Here is a 24,483-nt window from a genome sequence, read left to right on the forward strand (position 1 = left end):
CACATACGCACACACACACATTACAAAAACTCTTCAGTAACAATTTCAACATTTTTCGTAACATTGCTTTTCCTCTGCTGTGCCTCAAAATAAAATGTTACTGTCAATGCAAGTGCATAAGTAAGAGATTTATTTAGTCTGTACTAGGGTGCATTCATCATTATTGAATTCTGTAGCATTTGGAGGTGATAATACATCACAAAACAGCAGAAGTGCACTAGACTGCACTGCTTTCTACTCCTCAGAATCTGATTGGTAAGCTTATGAAAGTTAAGGGTTATTGTACAAAGTGTGGTTCTAGAACCACGTGCCTTTTAATGATTTATTAGCCTATAACATTATCATTACAAATACTTGCAATCGTAACAGCATAACATGATTGTATGAGACTATAGATTTGATATAGTTTGCTGAAATGTTTGGGAGTTAAGGGGCATAAATCTTGAATATCTGGCTCACTGCTTTTATATCTCGGCCATTTAGCTCCTGCAGTTTAAATTAAATTTTACACTCATGTCATACTATCAATTAATCTGAAAGGAGTGAAACATTTGGTCTAGACAGTGTGTCTGGACTATTTTGGCTTACACAGTGGCTGATTAAATGAGAAAACACATTTGCCTTGCATAATATGCTGATTAATATGAATGCTTTATAAATACTATATCCCTCTGAGAGCAGTCATAGATTTTTTTTTTCTCAGAAGTATTCTTCATGGGCCAGTAATTATATTCTCTGAAAAACAGATCAGATTTCATAAACTCGTAAAGTCAGTCTCTTTTCTTTCTTTCTCCACCCCCTGCCCGCCTTTTGTTTTGAGAACGTTCGGAGAGTTCTCCTCTTGGGGAAGCCTCTTCTGATCTCCACGTGCTCTGGACCATGCTGGGTTGAAGAAAGCACACAAGGGCTCTCCCACTCTGGAAAGGCCCCTAGCTTTGCAGCTGTGGTAGTTTCCACCTGACCTCAGTTCAGCCATGCGCTGTCTACACGTGGGCTCCAGCTGCCGCAATGGCAGCCTGAGCACTCGTCTGCTAGTGTGGATGTCTGTGTGGGTGGCTGTGCTTGTCTGCCTCTTAGCAACCTCAGAAACACCTCATTTCACTGCATCTTTCTAAGGCTATGGAAAGCTAAGGCTACTTAATCAGGCCACAGATCTTTGCCCGAGGGTATTAATAGCTTTTTTATAATTAGGAAAAAATAATAAAAAATAAATATATATATATATATATATATATATATATATATATATATATATATATATATATATATATATATGTTTTGGGGGAAGACAACTTTATTTGCAACAGCTCCTCAATGTTCCTGAAAATGCACTCACAGCTCAAGAGGGGGTCTATTATTGGTAGACCAATAGGAGATAGAGGCACTGTTTGCTCTTAGCCAATAGGGTCTGAGAATCCCTGCACTTCCCTGTTGATTCCGAGGTAACACAAACCAGATGAAGTCAGTGTGTTCTGCGTTAATGACCCTGTGAGCGCAGGCCTCAAAAAAAGCAGGCCTTGCAATTTCTGTAAGCGTAGAAGATCCTCCACAGAGTCAAGCATTCCTTTACAGCCACACTGTTCCTGCAGGCTTGAAATATTAATCAAGGCTACGCCTTCACTATCTGAAGCTTTAATCAGACTTTCTGCCTTTCAAAAACAGCCAAGGATGTGGCGATAAGTCGTTTAATGAGCAGCACACAGAAGAGAATCAAGAACTGGCTAATTACAGGTTTTTTTCTTTTTCAAGAGAGAGAGGCATTCTTGACATTTTCAGCTGTGTGGAAAGCAAACAGTTATTGTTTTGGAAAATACCTTATTTCAAACTCCTTGCTTATGCTTTGGCAGGATGCCAAAGCTATAATAGATGAAAGGCCTTGATTGTTCAGATCTGTAACCCTTTGAAATTAGAGCTTCTTCATATGGTTGGTGAAAATTATGGCTCTGTACTTCATTTTAAACTCTTCTGTATTAAAATCACTATGCTACTGCATATGTGATACCACTCTATTGCAAAAGTGTGTGGTAAAGCGCTGAAAACACAACTAACACTTGAAATGGCCTGTGTTGTGGTATGAGCCAGTTTGTTAGCAGTTAAGTGTAAAAATTAAAATTGTGACAAATACGTCTTTATCACGATTTGAGGAGAGATTTAAAGTTTTTGCTGCTGTAAACTGTAACAAGCAGCCATATATATCTTGTGTGATATAATCCATCCCAAATCATCAAAGAGCTCCAGGTCAGATGATTTCTTATTGGGTGGAGTCTGAATTATTTTTGGATTATTGCTTTCCTCTATTTAATCCTTAATTTACATTATTTATTTTTATTATTATATTAATCCTTAATTTATGTTATAAATTATGTGTGTAAACAATTGTTTATTATGTGTGTTCTTGAAAACTTCTCTTAGTACAAGTTCCGTTTCTATCCCTTATGTGTTTATTTGCAACTATTAGTTTATCTGATGAATTGAGGCCATGCACTCGGCATTTCAGGACAGTAACTATTGCTTTGTGCTATTGACTTTCTGCTCTTCTCCTTGCACGTCCTGGGGCTTTGTGTAGTCTCATACATAGTAGTGTTCCTGAGGGCACACTCACTACAACTCTCGGTCTCACAGTTAAGAGTTCCGTCTTGCTGTTCAGTGCGGATAGTGAGGATATAGTCACTTTTGTTTGGATCTGTTATGTCAGAAAGAAAACTTCAATTATGTTTAGTGTAACATAAGATAACAATACCAAAACACTTACACACAAAGCCAAATCTGCTTAATGAATGCTATTACAAATGTTTGGACCCTGATAATCTTACTGGATATTTTGGGCCTTTCTTGTGTTTAGATTTTGATTATAATCTTTGTAGATGCAGTCCCAGTGCTAGTCCGTGTAGTCTGAAAACCAGTGTTTTCATGCAGTGTTTTAATGCAGAATTACTTAAAATCAAGGTTTTGTGTCTGTTAGAATTCTTCCAGTCCTTCGTAACTGTTGGTTAAACCGCCAGCCACAAGCATGGAATCTCTTTGCATCCTGAAAAGGGAGCCATTGTTTGCCTGGGCTGCAACCGAAAGTGGACAAATTAGCTCTAATAGCACAGGGCTGCAGTTTGGTGAAGTTGAAGCTTCTGGAATATGAACTGGTAAGTAGAGTTTTGATGTTTTTTATGTCAGTACATGGTACTTGAGAGAAGCTTCCAAATGCAAGTCTCCCTCCCTTATAGAATTACTGAAGCAACCACTGGTTGGTTCTGAAATTTTTCAAACAAATCTGTCTCATCAGTACACACAGAATCATATTCATCTACTGGTTTTGATTGTACTTGGGCTTTTGGCTATGAGAGGCATAGCTGCTGTGGGGTGGGAGGTGGGGCAAGAGTGATAGAGATGAATACTGCTTCTCCGATCACACACGAGTTCCAAAAGGCCCAGACTCCACTCCGATATGTGGGCCATAATGAGTGGGACTGAGCTGGGAACAGCAGAGACTATCTAGATGCCTCCAGGGCGCCAGGTTTCCATCTAAGGGAGATCTTTTGATACAGCTGAACAGGTTTTTTCCCCCTTTAACCTGTGTTCATCTACGATGTGAAAAACATTCCTTCCCTTACCTGTAGGATTATGTTGGAAGCAAATTTACATAGAAAACATTTTTATTGCTTTAAAATTATATAAAGATGTAAAGAAATTTGAGTAATAACCAGGACATTTTTCATATAAACTGAGGACTGCAATATGTTAATAAATAAATAAATGAATTAATTAATAAATAAAGATGGTGGTGTAGGACCTGAAAAAAAATGTCCCGGTGTCTTCAGAAGTGATGTAGTACGCTTGCACATGCTTCACACATCAGCCTGTCTGTGGTCTTACATAAATGTTCTGTTAAATCCACTACATTATAGTATTGTCTCAAATACTGAACCAGTTCTGAATTCCAAAGCATAATTGCATATTCTAGTATTACTGGGAGTTATGCACGGATAGTATCTTTCTAGCAGAAGATTTTCTTTTAAATATGGCTTTTTAATATTTGAAGTCTAACTCTAAACAATCCTTTTTTAAAGTGGTATAATAGATGTGTATTTAGCAGAGGAAGGACATTGAAAGGTCACTTTTAAATACCTTGCATTAAGGCACACATGATCGCCACGAAGATAATCTGAGGCTGCTGCTCTTCCTTTCCATTAAGGTTCACTAATGATTACAGGAAACTCTGATCTACACTGTCAGATCTAATGCATTCCATTCAACAGCCAAAAGGTTCCGTCAACTGCAACTGTTGAAAGTCGTGTATGGTGTACAAACCATGAATAATGACAGTACAAATAAACCTTCTGATGTGTAGTAGAGCGAGGAAAAGCCCTCTTTACAATAACTGTAAGACTGTCTTTAAAGTTGCAGTGTTGAAGTGCAGTGCAGGGGACAATGTCAGGGCCCTGACTGTCTAAATCAGTTGGTGTTGTCAGAAGATACAGATATCATGCACACGGTGACTAGAGTTCATTTGATGTGCTGTTTTCTGGACTTTAAAGGATTTGTCACCAATTTGTAATTCTGTCTGCCGCAATAGCATGATAAATAATGAAAGGATTGTGTTGAATCTGACAAGTGCAAGCATTTTTATGCAGTTTCTTCCACAGACCCTGGACACTTAGCTCTTAGCCCAGGTAGAGCTGTGTGACTTATTGATTATTGACAGCAGAATTATTTCATAAAGCAAAATTAGTGCAACCAGGCAGAAAGAAGATAATGTTTTATTAATATACAAAGAGAAATTAGAGAATGTATGATAAAACAGCTTGACAGAGAGAGTAATGTGTAAGGGAAATTACCATATATAGTTTTCATTATAGTTGCATATCAACTTTTGTAGAAACAATTTAAAGCTAGATTTTTATCTGCTTGAGTAAATTGGATCATGCAGTAAATTTGGCTGCATGTTTTATTAGTTGTATGTGAGGGCTGCAACAGTTACCAGATGTCACTGATATTATCAAAATGAAAAAGTTTAGATGAATTGTATTGATCATACCAATCCTTACAAGCAGTGTTATGTACACTCAGGAAACAGTCAGGACTCCTTTCCTTTTGGTTCATTTTCTTTTCTTTTCTTTTTTTGAATGTCTGCAGAATTTTTTTTAACTTCTCCATTCTATGTTTGTTGGGCTTTTGCCTGAAAAGGGATCACAAGTGAGTGGGAGAAGGATTAAGTGGTTTGATTCTTAACAACAGCAAAAGAACACCCTTGTGTGTGGACAGTGGTCTGAATCAGCAACTTCATGAGACGAAACAGCAAACAGGAATTGATTGCTGCTGCTTTTTTGTTTTGCAGCACATGTTCTCAGTGTGTGTTCATGTATGACTGCTGTGTAGTTCATGGTTTTTGTGTTTGTGAATTACAGTGCTGCCAAGAAAATGTCTTTGTTTGGTCCTGTGATTACTCCAGTCCTGTTGCCTACATTACCTTTTGCACTGTGTGTCCAGTGGTGCTGAATCCACCCTGTGGCCGTGTTGACAGAGGCAGTGCACTCCTGTGAGGTTGCGAGTGACATTTGGACAAGCCGTTAAGTAAAGCTGATCATGCCAGTCCAACACTGAAATAAAGATGTGTTGAGTGCTTGCTGCCTACCACTATTGTTCGGGTGTCTAAATATGAATTTATGGATCAAATATAGATTTGATATAGCTGAAATATTACAGTTAATTAATACATGAATTTGGAAAATGAACAGAGTAATTATCCAAGAGGAAGGAAGACAGGACAAATATGTGGAAGCTTCATTGTAAATAAAAATTGATTATACATGAAAAAAAATCATGGTTATTTTATGATGTTAACCACACATTTATGTTAACATGAATGCCAGAATACCTGCCAAATCTAATCAGTTTTATTGTTACAACGCACTTATAAAGGATTGAAGGTGAAAATCTTAGGGGTTTAGCTCAGTACATCACTGCAGTATGAAATACATAAAATCATACACATTACATACACTACACACATTATCATACACAGTCATATATACATCGTTCAGACTAACATCCGTGCATCATACGCACGGCACACTACAATACATACTATAACGTACAATTCAAACAACCTATCTAATATGCATCAACACTGCAAAATGCGTGTTGTGTGCAGTGAGCCATTAAATAACACTGTCAGTAGCAACAAAGTGCAGAGGGACTAGGGGTCTTATGAGCGTGAGGCTGAGATTATCCATGTTACTTTTAGGTTTGTTGTGTGACTGCAGACCACATGTCTGTATCTACTGACTATTCAGTGGTCTGATGGCCTGAAGAAAGAAGCTGTCTCAGGACTGGCTGGGTCTGGGTTTTATGCTTTGTTACTGTCTGCCAGATGCCAGGGCTTGGGTGGGTGGAGTCTCTTGCGATCCTCCAGGACTTCCTCAATCAGTGCTTGGTGTACAGCTCCAGGACGGACGGGAGCTCTACCCTGGTGATGTGTTGGATAGGCCCCACCTTCCTCCGCAGGGCTTTGTGGTCTAGAGTGGGTCAGTTCCAGTACCAGGCAGTAACATAACCAATCAGGATGCTTTCAATAGTTCATGTGTAGAAGGACCTAAGGATGCAGGGGTTCACCACAATCTGTTTGTATCAGTATGTTTAGCCCATGTGAGTGGCTCCAAAATATGTACACCAAGGATCGAGACGTTAATGTGAGTAGTCTGTATATGATATATACAGATGCTAGTTTTGACTACAGTCAGACTACAGTTTTGACTACTGTCCACTACAGGCACGGTCCAGTTACTCGTCTGTTAGGGATTTTACTCCATCTAGTTTAGCTTTGCTTGCTAAAAAGTTCTTCAACTTGCGTTGTCCTGCCCTCCCGCAGCAGTAATTATTTAACGATCACCTGTAGACCCACAGATGATCACCTGTGGGCCCAGCAAAAAACCACCTATCTCCTCCACTAGGAGGTGCTACTATTTAATCCCTTCCAGCCCCAAATACTGCAGCGGCAGTTTCATAGTGTGACATCTTGTACATGTTTAACAAGCTTTTATATTACTTTTTAATACTTTTATATTATATTATTTATTTATTTATTTTTAAAGTTCAAACTGTTTTTGTTACTACCGCTTAAAGAAACTCTGCAGCATTTTGATAAATAATTCATGAAGTAACAATCATCATTTGGTTGAGATAGTATCATAATAATCTGTTGTTTGTGCTGGGTTGAATGGCAAACATAGTCCCCGTAGATGTCCCTCTGAGCATTCCTCCCTTGCCTTGGTCTCCTAGTGTACCATAATCCTTGCATCCTTACTTTTCTCACTGTTTAGCTCTTGGCTGCCTGAAGGAAACAGAAGCTTATATGAACAGACATATAGAATCTGAGAACCTGAGAGACCCCTAAAGTGTCAGAAAGACTCTTAAAGGTGCTGTCTGTAAATGACAGTTCTTTCCTTGGTCTGGGCTTTGACTCCTACCCCCATCCCGGACATCCGGTTATCCCTTTCTTTTTCTCTTTCATCTGTCTGATGCACTTTATTCATTTGCCTTCAGCCTTGTTCATGTACCTGCAAAAACATCATTCCTTTCAGGTTTTATGAGCAGGAAGTAAGCAGGAAGTGAACTTCGCTTTGCCCATATTCTCTCGCTGATCTGCTTCTGCTTCCCTTCTGTTCATTCTTCCTTCTGTCCTCGCCCACACAGCTCTTGCACACGGAGTCTCCTGAGATTGTTTACTCAGATTGCACATTCTGTCTGAATTACCTTGGCTAGTTTCTTGGGTTTCTCATATTTGCACATCTTTCCTTCTGTCCCAGCAATCTTCTGTCTCTTAATCTCAATTGATCATCTTCAGATTATTTCCTCTTTATGGAACTGTTGCTTGGTATTGCTGTTGGTTCCATGCATGGTTAATAATTTGTTTACTGTTTTTACAGAACACAGTATTAAGCCGTGTTAAAGGTTGCCTCTGCATGTTTTTTTTTTTGATAGATAGCTTTGTAATAGCATACTTCACGTTGAAGAACAATAAGTCTAATACGTCAGAAAACAAACACCTTTTCAGATACATGGTCATGAGGCAAAGTGCGAGCTACTTTGTTTGTGTGGTGCATCAATACACTTCAGGCAAATTGGAGAAAAACAAAACAAAAACAAAACACAATATTTGTCCAAGATGTAATGATTTCAATATGTCTGCATAACTACAACATGGCCACCTCCCTAAAAGGAAGATCGTCCGTGTATAGGGTGACCAGACGACCTTTTTTATGCTGGATCCTCCAGTTTTTCAGCTCCCTGTCCTCTGTCTAACTTTGTTATCCTCCTGGAGTTTACTGGTAGTTGTTTTCCGGTATTATTTTAGCGTGTCAATATGTCACGTATATGTCAATACCTTGAATTTCATTGGTTTACAAGATTGCCTTGTACCTCACCTACCAGCTCAATATAGAAAGTCTGTGCTCTAAATGATAGACAATTTGGACGTTTGCAATAGTGTGAAAATACCAAATCAACTTCAGTTCTCAGTAATCAGTACATCCTTTCCTTTTGAAGAGTAGAAAAGATGAATTTCATGCCTTCTGTACACTATGCCATATTTAAATACTGCAAGTAGGTCTCAAGTTTGTTGAGTAAAACAGTAATTTAGTAATTTCTAGATCAAATTGGTCAACTCTGTTAGCTAGCTAGATATATTATAGTTTTAATTTTGTGTTGTAGTGTCATATCCCTGCTCCCCACACATGTCCTCCGTTTGGGGGTGTGATGTCCTCTTTTTAGGGGTTATTAAAATGGCCACTATATCTGCTTAAGTGCAAAATTACCATAGAAACAAGATCTCCTAACAACAAGAAAATGAAAAGTACCAAGTTCTTTGGAGTGTAAACATACTGTCAAACCCAACTGCGTTGCCATGGAAAGTCACTGTGTGTTTACATGCATTTCCAATTCACTGAAATTTGATTCAACATTAGTGTGTCTAGGAGCATGTTTTGCAGGTCAGGAAAGAGGGGTTGGAAACCAGAAAAGATTCAGTGATCCATTAACATTCCCCCAACAGTTATTGGTATAAAAAATGGCCTGATATAAATTGACAGGATTTTCAGTTGGAATACTCTGTTCCCACTTTCATGACTCCCTGCTGATTTCTGTTAAATGTCTGGTAAACCTGTAATAAATTTCAGAAGAGTGATTTAATCTTATTAAATGTTCAAGTGTTTGTGAAGATGATTACCTCTATGTTGCAAGCCAGCCAAAGGACTTTTACAATTGGAATCTAGAAGTCCTTCATTTCACTGTGTTGCATATGTGCTGCAGTTTTGTTCATTTCAAGCTGGGGTGACATCATGCTGGTTACTCGCTGTACCTTTTTAGTGCTTCTGTGTCTGCATGAAGATCTGCAACCCACAGATTCAACCAGCTGGCCTCTGTGTGTATCCAGGGGCTTCTTTCTCCTGTGGCTTATTTATGGTTCGTTAGTGAACAAGCAGGCGTTCTGCTTTATTTACTCACTATAATGGGCTGTGAGCTGCCAGGAGATTGTCCGAGCTATTCTGGTATCTTACCCTTTCCTGAGCATCTCATACAGGAGCACAGGGATTTATGAAGATAGGGGATTTTTTTGAAAAGCTTTGCCGTCTTTAGCTGGAGATGTTTCTAAGATATGAAACATCTGCAGCTAAAGACTACAGAGCTTTTCTGAGTGAGATACAAATTCTTTCTCACCGTGGAACCAGTCATGTAATGTAGACAATGATAGAGTAGATGTCAGTGAATTCACAGGCAGAAGCAGCCCTCTACACTGTAAAAGACCACCCAGCCTGCCCAATTCATCAGTATACCCCCCCACCTTCTATGTGCTGTTTGTGCTAGAAGGCCACTGAAATTAAGCCTCATGTCAACCAGATGGCTCCAGATCTACTTGTGTGCTGAATTCCTCTGCCTTTCCTAAATCAAGATCTAGAGGAGTTAATAATGTTGCTATGTTAGCATGTTAGCATATGAACCATTATTTATGCTTAACACAAGTCATACTGGCCAGTTATTCTTACACAAATACTGTTGCATTGTTAATATTAAGATGTATTTCTTAAATATATATAAAACATATTTTGTTTTTGCTCCCATTTTCCTACCATTTTATTCTAATAGAAATATACAAGGGAAAGGGGATGATTTTAAATAGAGAACGTAATCTGTTTAATAATGTACAGTAGTATTAGTTCTGCAAGTCTTTCTTGACCTATACATAAAGGGGTCGAATTGTCAATGTGCTAAGTTTAATATTCTTTCTTACCTAAAGTTTTAATAGACTTATTAAAATGAAACCTCCAGCAATTTCCTCCCTGGAATATCTCCTCCATATGTCCCTGCCCTGTGAGGAGTCTGTACTTCTAATTAAGCCAGTGTGCACTTCAGTTCCACTATAAATATGAATGCTTATCCAAGTCAGTAGCATCTTTTTAAGCAAATATAATTGTTTCAGAACCTACATACAGTTTATATAATGTTATCTCACCGTTTCTTTTTCAATCAAGTGCTCTGAATTGGCTAAAACAGCTTTATAAAAATGGTGAATTACTGTAGTACAGGATAAGTTCAGAGGAGATACAACTACTGCTTTCTACACCTTATTTACTTCATATGTGAAAATTCACAGTTGCTGTTTAGTACGGATATTTCTTTAATGAATGAATGCATTTTTCCCACATGTATAAATGTTTGTGTGATTATTCATATGAGTTCAATGTTATGTAATATGTAGAGTACTGGCATTCATAGTGAATCAAATGCCCTTAAGAATAAAAAAATTATTGACTTTATTGACCATTCTTTGAGAAGTAATTTTAATATTTTAATTTGTAAAGCTCTTTTGTGACCTTTGTGTTCATCTTTATCATTTACTTTGGAAGGTAACCAAAGGTGTTTTTTGTGTTGATTTTTAGCATTTTGTCAGTAGTTATAGACAACTGCACAAGAGCATGTAGGGACTGGTAAAGACAAAACTATTCCAGTCAGACAGATCTTTGTTGAAACTCCATTAATGCATGGAGAGATTCATGTCCTTTTTATCTTGTTTTGTTAAATATTCCTTATGTGTCTTTGAACACGACTCATTTTATGTCTTGCAAGGATATCTTAGACACAACAGTATGATTGCTAAATTGTAATAAGACAAAGATACTGAATATTGTGTAAACCCTTTATTGTAGATTATAACATGAGCCTGTTGTCATTATAGATGTATTTGTTCAGGCATGTCTTCAGGACTCTGCACTGCTGGAACTGGCTCAGAAAACATAATTTCTGTCCTGGGCATTGCTATACTGATTTATTAGCTTAGGGTTATTTTCATTATTGAATATTTTGCTCAAGACAAAGTGCTAAAATCACATTGACAGTATGTAGCCGCATCACATTTCATATTCGTTCAACTTTATGTATGTCTTTGTTAAAATAGTGCCAGAAGTCTCTCTCTCTCTCTCTCTCTCTCTCTCTCTCTCTCTCTCTCTCTCTCTGTGTCTGGTGAGGACCAGGACACTGCTCCACTTGTGTATCAGTTGGGCCATACAGTTCACCTGTCTTACTGAGCTGGGTGGAAGACATGGTCTCCTTTCCCTCTAATGAGGCCTCCACTCAGATCATTCAGTCTGGCAGGAATCAATGAGAAACAAATGAGATTTGTGGTCAGTGATTAATTACTAAGGTAGACAAGTTGAGATTCCAAAGGCTGTTTTTACAAAAAAGAATTCCCACGAAAACCAAAAACAAAGCAAACTCTTTAATGTGTGCTGGAGGAGGGGGCTTTATTTTTTTAAAACACCCCCCTCCCCCTCATAAAAACAAACAAACAACCCAAACAAGTGCATGGGGAGTTGGTGTGCTGTCAAACAGCTCACTCCGCTCTGGATGTGGGTGGATTTCCCACCAAGCTGCCCCCTTACAAACAATGCACTGCCCGTCGTGAAATGATGTTAATTGTTTATAGCTAATTTCATTCTGCCAGACAATTTTTCTGAAGACAAATATTGCCTATTGTAACTGGTGGTTGACTACAGGAGTTTTTATTCTCTTAGTCAGTCCAATATTAATTTTGCACAACAAAACAGACAGTAAGCTCACAAAGGTTGGCTTTACTTTTGGGTCATAGGCTTACTCTGAACTACAATAGCTTAAAAATAAAAGAGTGACATGAATTTGAAGTAAATGATGTAACCTTGTCCTGCTGCCAGTTTTGGTGTTGCACTGCAATGTGACGAAGAGTATTGATGGTCAAGATAACTCTTAATGAATCATGCAAGTTGGTTTTATTGTGTGAAACTAAAGAGTTGACTGACACAAGCACTATTGCTAACCAGGAAAAGATGGACATTTGGAGTTTCTCTGGACAAAAAGGACGTCCAGACCGTAATCAGAAGCAAAACAGACCTTTATCGGAACAGAAAAGTCCGTTTTGTAAAGGTCTTTGTGCCTTTTAGCATCGGCGTATCGTCATATGTGATTTCATTTATGATGACTATTAACACATTGTAAGCCATTGTGTTGTACTGTTGTTCACTGAGTTTGGGTTTTACCCACAAGTGGATTTGGTAAAGTTAGCTCCAACAATCATGTCCTGTTTGCACATATTCAGTAGAACAGTTCACTGTACTAACAGTTTTATCTTAAATTTGTCCCCACATTTACTTGGAGTATATGTGTTTACCTCACAGATGAGTCTATGAATACTGGAGTACAGCAGCTCACTGAGCTCACTGAGTCTGCTCTCAGGATCCTCCCTGCCTTCAGCTGACTGTCATGTAAAAATAGCCGTGTGCTCTCCTCACGTGTCAGGAAACTGTTCTAAATGAGCCTCTCTCTGTTTTTTTGGCTTCAAATGTTTTATTCATCTTCCCCAGCTCAGGAGGAGTGCTTGATTTGTTTCTGTCTCATCTGCCATTGCAGACGTGAATTACTGAACAGGCGTTTTCACATGGAGTTATTGCCAACTTCACTTCTGGTGCGTGCAGTGCTGGGAGGGGGTCATAAATTCCCCTGAAGCTAAATGATGAGACCTAACCTACACTCTACTATCCAGACATGCTACCACCCAGACATGCTTTCATATACATAGTGAAATAGCAGACTATGGAATTATATGGAACTGGTAGCGCTTAGATCTTTGTCATGTTTGCAGTCTTTATGTGAGGGGGTGGATGAATCTCAGAGGAAGGCTGGTCCAACCTTCTTAGATGGATGCCTTGAGAAGGAATTGTTTTTCTGATGGCTGATGTTGTTAGGGGTCTTCTAGTGTAAGCTATCCAATGATCTGAAATATCCTAGAGTACCTTACAGCTTGCAGTGATACATTTGAATCCTGGAAGAGGCACCATGCTGTAATGCACGGACTATGTATCTCCAGTTGTATCTACTACAAATAATTTAAAATGCATTCAAAGTCATTCCTGGATGAACAACAGCACAGTACATGACAGGGTCGAATTGGTGATGTGCTAAGTTTAATATTCCTAATACCTAAAGTTTTAATAAACATATTAAAATGATTCCACCAGTGATTTCCTCCCTGGCATATCTCTTCCATATCTCCCTACCCTGTGAAGAGCCTGTGCATGTCAGCACTTGAGAAGAAAGTTTTCATGGAGCTCCAGTTGATGACTGCCCAACATTAAAGAAGACTTCACAAAGCAAGGATTAAGTGAGAAAGCTTGAGTCTGGCTTGAGAACAGGTTCTAGAGCAGCAGCAGTGTGAACTTGCATGGCTAAACCACTTTAATCTCTAGCAGCAGTGACTCTTCTCACCCTCCACACCTCCTCTGTCTGCACCCCAGTGCAGAAGTCCAAGTAAAAGTCTGGGCAGTCCTCCTTCACTGCTCCCTCTACTTCACCCATCTATGATGGAGATCTCTTTCAGAAAACACTAAGATACCATTCATCGTATCCCAGATCAACATGTTTTAATCGAGGTAGGGTTGAGTGAACCGCTGGTTGGATTTCCAGCATTTTCTCCTCTTCTCTCCCCCTTTGATTGCCACTATGCTTACTATTCTCTGAAATCAGGGGGTGGGGTCAAGCATTCTCTTTCCATCCAACATGTGGCTCAGATAATCTCACCTTTCAGTGTTTGTACTTGAAGCCTGTTTTCCAGGAGCTGCTGTAGGATCTGTTGAAAGTCCTACAACAGTTCATTGTTGCCCATTATTAGCAGGTCATGTGTACAGTTAAATCCAGGTCTTTCACCACGATCTCTATAATCCTTTGAAAGATACAGTATTCAGAGCTAATACCGAAGGTAAGCCTCCTGTACACAAATAGGCTCTTATATGTAATAATGGTTGTGTACTTCATCAACATATCTAAGAGCGCATTTGTAATAAACTGCTGCTAGTTGTGGTTTTGTGCCTGGAATCCAATGGTACTTCTTGAGAAAATGTCTTTCTCCAAAAGCAGCTTCCTCAACAGCAACTGCTAAGACGGGTCTGATTCTCTGACTGCTTCTAAGGGAAGTAAAATGTATCCTGAGGTTTATGGTGATGCTTAACATTTCTAACAATTTACAAAATTGCAAATTAAACTTCTTTGTGATTTCGATTTCTTGCCTTAGGAAACAAACATGTCTTTGGACCATTTAGCTCCACCCACCTTTATTTTAAAGTAATTTATATTTTTCCTTCCTAAAAACCTGCATCTATTCAAAAACTGGAATTCCTTCTAGAATAAAAAAAAATGTTTTTTAAAAATTGTATTTTATAATAACAGGTAAACTGATACAACTACTGCAGTACAAATACTTGCTGTATGGATGAAATTATCCACTTTTGTAAAGCCTTTACAGGTGAGTGCGGCTAAGCCTGGCGGGTTAAATACGCGGGTGTGCTTATGGTTTAAGCTGAGGGAATTCTGCCTAGACACTTTGCTTCCTTAGGACATTGAATTGAGGATGCTTGTGATAAAGGCTGAGGGCAAGAACCACACTTGGTGTCAAACTCAGGCCTTGCCAGCAACACACATGTGTTCTGACCCTCAGCTCAAAGAGCACCGCAGCCAGAGCTCCCACTGAGCTCCCCTGAGTGACGCCCGCCCTCACAATGCTGATGTGGTGAAAGGTGAGCACACCAGAAAAAGTGCCAGTGAAGCACATGTGCATCAGAACATGACGTTAGCTCACTACTGATGGTGAAATATATGATTTTAAAGCATAATCATGATCAAATGGCTATGTATGTGCTTGTGTGTGTGTGTGTGTGTGTGTGTGTGTGTGTGTGTGTGTGTTTGTGTCTACAAAGCTAATTCACACTGTAGATGATCTACATTTTATTTTGTGTGGTTAACTGCATTGCAGCACAGCATGCATTTGTGTCCATTTGTATGCTAAGAATGCATAAGTATAATTGCTAATCTAAATGTAAAAGTGTTACTTTCACAGTTTCTGTGTTGTTTAAGAGAGGTTAAAGCCGAGATTATGTTCTGATTGAAAAGTGTTTAGAACAGTTTAAGAAACCAGAGTGAAAGAGAAGCTGAAGGGTTCGGGGAGTCTGAGTTTAGGTGCCGTCAGTAGACTGAAGGAAAATATAAGTCTCCTTTGGGTTTAATTTATGACACGTAGAGTTGATGCTGCAGATAATAATAATTCACTCTCGCTGTGAAATCAAAATGACACAGTTCTGTGCAGTGTTTGACTAGACAAACCCAGAATTAGTGGACCATTAGTGGGGATTTGGAATCGGAAGTGCACATTTTGATAGACTCATAGTAAAAAAGTTATGATTGTAATTAATATATGTAAAATGGGATGACTTCACTTGTTCCTGTTTAACTGTTCACCTTGAACTGGTGCATCTCTGTTACATTGTGTACCAAATGTTTTAGCATAAGACTTCACCGTTTACTCTATTTGTGGCAGATGGGCTGTAGTTTAGGTTCTGTGGTACAGCGAGAGGCTTGTGCGGTTGAGAGTGCGGTTGCTGTAATTGGAGTGGTTATTTGACTGTAATTGGAGTGGGGTTTTAGTGGATTGTAATAGTTGTGCTGACAGGAAATGCTGATGAATGTGAATTTAATTCTTCTCCCTGCTGAGTGAAGGACTGGGTCAGACTGTGCCAACTTCCCTGACTCACTCTTTCTCCCTCCATATCCATCCCAACATCCTGAAAACACACATGGAGAAGCAAACATTGCATCCAGAGACACTGAACCACTTGAAAAAGATATGTATGATATATGTGAAAATGTTTGCCAAGTAGGGAAAGGCTAATCAGTAATATTAAGTGCTATTAAATATGTCCCAGAAATGTTCCATGTTTGAGTGTGAGCTGTGCACAGACTGGCAAAACTTTAGAAGCGTAGGTTTGCATGCAAGCATCCAAGAACATCAGTAGTGTATGGAGGATGAGAGAACAGCTGTCAACTGTAGGGAAACAGTTTGAGATGGCAGAATGACCCTCCCCACTGGTGACCACCTACCTAAATACAAAGCTCCCCTGAGATTCAGAGGAGTAATAGATAGAGTATGAATTCAAGCTAGAGGGCAGCACCTTATTCTTGTTCAGGTTCTGCTGGGGAAAGGATCAGAGGCAGCGTGGTATTAATAAAACATGACACAGACCTCCACACAGTCATAGAAACCGCTATCCCTTTACAGTTACTGTAGGCTTGCTTGCAGTAATCTTATATAACTGAAAAATAACAAATATAGCCACATGCATTCAACGATGATGGGCTTTTTAAACCAGACCATAGTTCCTGCGGTGTGGGATGCTCCTGTGGTGAGCCGAATGGCTTATCAGTGAGCACCAGTGTCCCAGTGTTAGGCTGCAGTCACTTTGTGGAGGTGGTGAGGATGAGGGAGCTTGATTGCTTTGTGCCTGCAGGGCACTGTTGGCCAGAGACAGGAGCCACCCTTTCCTGGTACTGCCATTGGCCTACTACCCTTTCACATTCTCATACATAGCAGTATTTATTGCATCAATCCCAATAAAAGCTGTATAATTTAAATATCTATTATAGTGGGGAAGGGCTGGGACTAAGGGTTGTAAAAGGCAGTTAAAAACTATTAAATCAAAACATAATTCCCTAGTTTTAGCACTGGCATAGATTTTGCACACAATTAGGTCTATTTGTGTTTTATTCCTTTCCTTGTTGCACTGGTGAATAACTCTTACAGCAGACTTGCTTGAGCCAGGAAACACCTCTGTTCCTTTGTGCGCTGAAATGTCTGTTGCTAGGCAACATTGGCTTTCATGAGAAAGAATCATGGTTCAGCAAAATAATGCCTCAATTATTATTTTGTTGTCAGTTAAGTGAATAGTACAACAAGCAGTGATTGGTTTATACTTTGAAGATAACACTTAAATAATGTGGTGGAGTAATTTCTTTCTGTATTTTAAAAGAGATGCTTCCTTTGAATTGCAAATCTTGCATTTCATAGATAGTGCTGATAACAATAATATTTTACCTTTAGTAATTATTTTTATTACATCAGGAATTAAATTAAATCCAATATAATATCTAGAAACAAATTTTCTGGCAGTGCAAATATATATTTATATATTTTTCATATCATGTTCTTGCACAATAAAGAAGTGAATGCAAATTAGACAGATTGCCTCTGAAAAAAAGAGAACATATTCTTGAGTTTATGAAACATGATGGGGAATGATGTGTTTAGTGTCTCAGAGAAAGATAAACAAGAGTGATTAAGATAAAGCTATTAAAATATGTATAAATAATCTCCTTCTGTCAACTGAATAAGGGAACTCTCAATAGACTTGTGGCCCCAAAAGCATGCCACTATACCTTTTATTCTGTACAGTGTTCTATACTGTACTGATACTTATGATATGGAGGTGGTTGTGTTGGTTTTGTTGTATTAGCTCTTTTAAATGGCTCAGATCAATAGTGGAGTGACATTTCCTGAGAGATCTTAGCACTGCTTCATGTACCACTGTCTACTGAGGTCAGCTCCTTCATGTGTGTAAGTATGCTGTCTCCCCACAGCAAAGTAATCAAAGCTGCCTGGCGAGCTTTACCTCCTGCTAAATCAGGAGTTTGCCTGGCCACGCACGCCCCCCCACCCCCTCCTTTGGAAAGCCCTTTTATATTATTTCGGAGTGCTGAACTTCCTCATCAGGTGACAAAGCACAGAGGGCAGCTTTCATCAGCAAAAAGCAGCAAAGTAATTGTGGTGGAATTACTCCAGGAAGCTCTTCTTGAAATGCCTGAAGGACGTGCCGTGTCTGTGCATGCAGTGTTCTGCAGCAATTTCTGTAAACCAGGAGCAGCATAATTGTCAATATATTTTTTCCGTGACATTTTCATATTTCCTATTATTGTGCATGTCCAGGTCAGAATATGGGCACTATGGTGTGAGGGTAGTGTTTTATCAGGTGGCTGACAACAAATCCTCAAGAAGTATTGCCATGTAAAAAGTGCTGTTGGGGTTGTGTTGGGAATATACTGCAGTAGAGATTAGCCGCATAGCTGCTGTCCAGGGAATAGGATTGCGGCTGAAGTCCTGGCTGGGTAGGTTTGTAATTGGGTCTAAGCTCTAGTGGCCCATTCATCTTTGCTGGCCCAAGAGGACCCAGCCGTGTAAGAACACACAAGCAGATGGTGGAAAAGTCCGGGACACATTGAGAGACCACAGGGAGGGAACAGCAATGTGATCCCGAACCTTGAGAGACTAAACAAGCTAATACCCTGTGACAGAAAATCGTTGGCATATGAGCACGAAAAACTCTCCTAGCGAAGAGGCCCCATCTGACCCAGGGTTAGTGTTAAACAGCGAAGAGCTTGTCACACTGCGCTTATTGTGTTCTCGGTGTCCTGGTGTGGCCCTGGGATTCTGACTGTAACTATACTTCTCTTACTGTTGGTGTGTAATGAGCCTTAATGTATGTAAAAGCAAAGGCAGAGGTCAAGTAGCATCAAAGCCATGCTGAAGCAGCCCCATGACATATTGCATTTAGTATGGTTTCTTTTTCAAATGTTATGAAAGCTTGCAATTCTAACCATATAATGAGGTTTTAATGGCTGGTGAAAGACGATATATTCCTGTGGCAGTGTGTTGGCATCACAGATCCTTTACCTCCTGCAATGATACGCCCCAAACCCCCCCCATAAGCCACGTGGCTTTGTTTGTTTTGTTTTCTGATATACATCTATCTGTTTCGATTTCTTTCTACACCTCCGTCAGGTGGTGTGTGTTGTTCCTCATTAGCCACACCACCTGGGCTTGTTATGTTAATATAATTATAAGTCTTTTGTGTCTCTTTATAAGCCTTTTTTGTTTCTTTGTTGGTCATTGTCATTACGTCATTTTTTCCCCTTCGTTAGCTACTTTCATTAAACACTTCATAAGGAGACCTGCATTGACGTTCTCCTTATTTTCCTGCATGTTATACACCCCTGATTCCTCTATGGTTTCCCATGCCTGTACATATGCATTTCAGAAGAGTCAGCCTCTCACTTGAAAGCCTCATTTGGGGACTTGGCATACAATTTTTTAGAAGGGATTAGGTTTTCACTTGGTGCAACATATTGCATTAGCTCTTTCCTCTGGTTGCGAGGGATTCCCTTGTGTAGAGCAGAGGGCAGTCTCTGCCAGCGTTCCTGCTTCTTTTCTCTGCTTTGAGCTCAGTAAACATTGGTTTGCATTGTCAAGTTGTTCTTCTTCAGTGCTAAATGAATGTTACCTATTTGTCTTACTCATCGTTTATTGCCTGAAAACTAAACCGTGCTGTGGCACTACATCTCTTCCTGTAGTTTCATTTGATTCTTAACTGGATGTCCAGTGTATGTTGGACTATCTGGAGGTCCTTGCATGCTGCACTGCCATTGTATGGGTCTGAGCTATGTTCAATTCTGAAACTTTACAAAGTGTGGAGGGAAGAAAACTTAGTCTCAAGTATGAGATGAAAACATGATAATACCACAACGACCTCCTATCTCTCCCCAAACTTCTACAAATCCACGTTTTTTCTCCCTTCTCTCAGATTTTTTTTGTTGCTATTTTACCCTTTTTCTCTGTGTATGATTGACAGATAGGTGCTCTTTTACGAAAGGAAAAGTGAGAATGTGTCAGGGAGAGCAAAGAGTCAGCGAGACATCTCATGAAATATTGACTATAGTGAGCGCCATTTTCTGTTTGATCACTCTATCCCTCCATGGAACTGGCTGAGACATACATCTAAATCTTTGTACATGTATTTAAATTATTGACATATTTACAGTTGAGTTTTTCGTGAGGCATTATTAATCATACTGGTTACACACCGGTAAACTCCACAGGTTAATGCACTCTCAGTGATTGTGCTATGTCAAGATTTTCATGACATGATAGTTTTATGAAACATGACACTTTACCAAATGTACTGACAAAGATGACATGAGGCTATGCAATCTTCAGCTGATGATTGTTCAAATTCTACAACAGGAGCAGAGTGTTTCTGGAGCCTCGCTGGGGTCAGTCTTGCTTGCTTTAAAGTCCGGCTTTTAGGTACAGCATTACTGGGGCCTGTAATATGGGTGAAGACCTGGCCCACGGCCGTGTCAGGAGGTCCGCATCTGAGGACAGCATGCCAAGACGGAGCCAGCACTAGAGCCAACCAGATAAAGAGGAAGCCATTAGCAGACCATAGCCTGGCTCCTGTATGGCTCTCAGGAGCCTGAGGAGCCCAAAGTCAATGAGACTTCTTCTTGCTTTCTGTGCACACAATAATCTGTATAAGATAAACACTCCACCTACAATATTGTTCTCAATATGTGATTTACATGTTTTGAAATTTAAATAACAGTATATTATTCCAATTTACATATTAGGATGTTAGAAGAGTCTAGCCAACTTTTTTTTTTTTTTTTTTTACCTCACATAGTCTTCACTAAATGGTGAAAATACATTCTTGTAACATTCTATAAAATGTTCCATTTATTGTTATTAGAACATATTGCATATACATAGTGTGCATATAATGTAGGTTTTATATAGAAAGCTGTATTGAAATATGTGTCATGTTACACTTGCTTTATTCAAAATATTGAAAATGCCTTTATATTAGACCAGCATTTATGTGCTTACACTATTTTTTGTAAATATATGATCAAAGTGAACATTCAGCCCAACATTCCTCAGCACAGCGTGGCCAGTTTAACTCATGTCACCTTCTTCAATTACATTTGCCAGCTGGATTTCTGCTGTTAGTCTGCAGAATCCACCTGTAAATGGGGAGCCGGTTCGAGATAGCAGTGGAAGCACAGGCATGCCAAGCCTCTGCCTTGCTCCTTTAGCCTTGTTAGAGGAGTGAGAAAGCAAGGCTTTGGTGTATGAAGAGGCCCCACTAAGTGAATTTGGCTATGGCGCGTGGGGTGCTGATGAGGTTTTGATGCTGCTGCCGACTGTGTGCTCACTCCGCCTACACTCGGTTAGTGGTGGGAGAACAGCATTGGGCGTCCACGTGACAGATTGTGCCGGCGTTTGGAGGTGCCTGTTCCAGAGTATGGAGGAGAGGACGGATACGCTCGAACTGCTGGCAGAACATGTCCTTGTGTGCACCCTTTTTTGCCAGGGACATAGAAAAAATACCATTACACTTCCAAGAGCATAGGGTTCATGGGGGTGTTCTCGTCACTCTGTATTTTCACACCACATTTGCTGCATTCAGCTTGTCATGAATTCCCGTATAAGTCTAAAGTGCAATCAGTGCAAATTATGTACTCATATATACAGATTTATGTCTTAAGCGTTTTAGTACAAGTAACCTTTTTTTTAAACAGAGTTGGAAATGTGCACATCAAAGACATTGTTACCACTCAGGTTAAAGGCCCACTAGGCAATTCCTGATTACTTAAGTAAAAGGGTTCTGCATCTTAACTCAGAGATTTTACTAAGGCCACTTTTCTAAGGCGCTTCATCACCTGCTGAATGTACCCAACCAAGTCCATCGTTATATCAGCCTCCACTAACGCTCATCTATCTAGTTGAGGCTCCAGTGCAGTGTGGAGAACAATGAGGCCCATCAGCAGTTAGCAGCTTGTAATTACCCCCCCGACTGCTGGAGTGAGACACACTCTGTCTTTTACATTATTCATGAAGAATACATTACAGCTTCAGCTGATCTGTGCAAGCAGGGCCTTTCGTTTTGGGCGACTGTAACTGTAACTGCAACCCAAGACATGCCTTGGTATTTGTCAGTGGGAATAAAACCTGGCTCCAGATGAGACTCTCTGCTTCTTGTGACAGTGTTTATTAAGGATAGGGGGCTTTCTTGACAAGAAAGGGTACTTGTACTGTGATAAGAACGCTTCTCAGAGTGTGTGAGTGAGGCGTGTTGAAAAGTCCTTGGGGGGGGGGGGGGGGGAGGATTGTAAACAGCAAGTCTTTCATACCCTTTTCTTGTTCAGTTGTGCAGCCAATATGGCAGTATATCCCATGACTTTGGTGTAGACCTCTACTGGCAGCGAGATCCCCTTTAGAAGTTTCTTGTTTGATGTTGCATCCTCCCAGCTGTTATCACTGCTATTTTAACTGTGTCCCTTTGGTGTTGCCTTTACCAGTAATTGAGAAGAATGAGCTGCTCTTTGTCTGTTGCCTCAGTGTTCAGACAGCCCCCTATGTGTCCATTACCATTCCTGCATTTAATTTAGATATAAATGTGTGAGCACGACCCCTAGCTGGACATCAGCCTTCTGAGGACATGACACTCGCCTACTGGGTGATCAATTATGAGCCGTGTGTAGAGGATCATTCATCCCCCACAAGTAAATCAAGAGAAATAGTGACTAACCTAATGACAAAATCATTATTTTCTTTTAACACATTTAGCTAATTTGACCCTGCTGTAGCCCTGACAGAGCAATCTGTAATGATATTTCTGGCTGCTTTGTAAATTCAATTATGTTACTTTTGTTAATAATTTCTTTGTAACATAGTAATATAATTCTCCTCTAAACTTTCATCCCTTTCTATTTTTTTCATTCCTTTACCAATATTATTATTTATTATTGTTTAATAAAACAATATGCTTTTCTCTCTCTCTCTCTCTCTCTCTCTCTCTCTCTCTCTCTCTCTCTCTCTCTCTCTCTCTCTATATATATATATATATATATATATATATATATATATATATATATATATATATATATATATATATATATATATTTGTCCTTAATGCTGTTTTAGTATATTTTGCTTGGTCATCTCATATAATGTCATAACTTCTCAACTTGCCACAGTTGTCAATTTTGTCAAATGTGTCAAATTTGAGTACATGAAGAGGTGCCTTTTAAGTTATTTTCTTCCGGGAGTGCTTTTTTTCCTTGACTGCTGTTCCATACATGGTTTGAGCGAGCCAGCATGCTGGTAATTCTGCTGAACTGTGTGACTCTGGGCATGTTCCACCCATGTGAGGACAGCAACTGTGACTCAGAACGCTGCAAGATCCTGGAGGTGAGTACTACCACACGCAGGCCCTGACTATATCACACATACACCAAATAGCAACCCTGCTACTTTACAAGCATTGCATTGTTATGTAAGTAGACTCAGCAGTGTCATCTGCATCAAACACTGGGGTTCTTTAGATGATGTCATGTTGGTGGAGACTTTGAGCTGCTTGCTGTCCACTACAGTTTGTAACCAGTGATGTGTGACTATTGGGGGGAAAAAAATCCTTTTATTCCCCTACCCATAGCAACAGTGGTTGAGGCCTGAACTCACAGGTGTACTGAGTAACTGTTAAGCTAATAGGTAACAGTGGTTGACTGATTTGGTTTGACTAGACAGCTGGAACTGTAACTAGTGAATAGCTACATATAATTACTATACAACAAGATGCCTGGTTAAACCATACTAACAGTGTTTTAGTTTCTATAGGTTGTTGTAATGATAAAAATAAAAAGATAACTATTCTGTGCATCATTTCATTTCATTCGGTCTTTTTACCAACATGAGTTCCTGGCTGACCAGGAAAATAAATACTAAAAGCTTATTGGCAGATCATGCAGTATAAAGGTGATGTTCATTTCATAATCGTTTAACTACTTAATCTGAAGATATAAAAACTTAAACACAGTAGTGGAGACTTTTGAATTAGTGTTGATTTAAAATCACTGTTCTTAATAAGTATGGTCATAAGAATATAGGTACATGTTGTAAGGAATTTCATTAGCATTGTTCTTAGTTAGAGAGGTCATGTTATAAGGGATTGTGCTAGTGATTCACAGAATCACAGGCAGGATCATATCTCTACACTTGAAAGCTATATTTCTAGTAGTGCTTGTTTGTCTGAACCATTCAGTGTGTGTTTTATTGCTTACCAGTTAGGTTGGGCAGATGTCCTAAAAGCTGTTTAGAATGCCCAGCAACGGTGTATGCAAACATTCTCACAATGCATACTAACTCATCAATTGCATTTAAAGATGCTTGTTCCTTGAATAAATGTGCACCTAGTATAGAACTTACAGAACAAAATGTTCTCAGACCAATTTCTTTCATTTAAGCTGACTTAA

The 24,483-nt window shown here is 39.4% G+C and overlaps 1 protein-coding gene across 13 annotated transcripts in view; it reads left to right on the forward strand.

Moving 5' to 3' along the window:
* The window catches only part of cacna1g (calcium channel, voltage-dependent, T type, alpha 1G subunit), a 152,602-nt gene that overhangs the window by 34,173 nt on the left and 93,946 nt on the right, over window positions 1-24,483 (forward strand). For all 13 annotated transcript variants that reach the window (XR_004776808.1, XM_027019414.2, XM_027019419.2 and 10 more), the window contains exon 3: window positions 23,311-23,422. Coding sequence is in view for 12 of the 13 variants with exons in the window: in XM_027019414.2 (XP_026875215.2) it covers window positions 23,311-23,422 (112 nt within the window). In the remaining variant the exon portion in view is untranslated. The remainder of the gene's footprint in view (window positions 1-23,310; window positions 23,423-24,483) is intronic.

The sequence above is a fragment of the Electrophorus electricus genome, chromosome 14, assembly GCF_013358815.1.
Source record: "Electrophorus electricus isolate fEleEle1 chromosome 14, fEleEle1.pri, whole genome shotgun sequence".
NCBI classification, from domain to species: Eukaryota; Metazoa; Chordata; class Actinopteri; order Gymnotiformes; family Gymnotidae; genus Electrophorus; species Electrophorus electricus.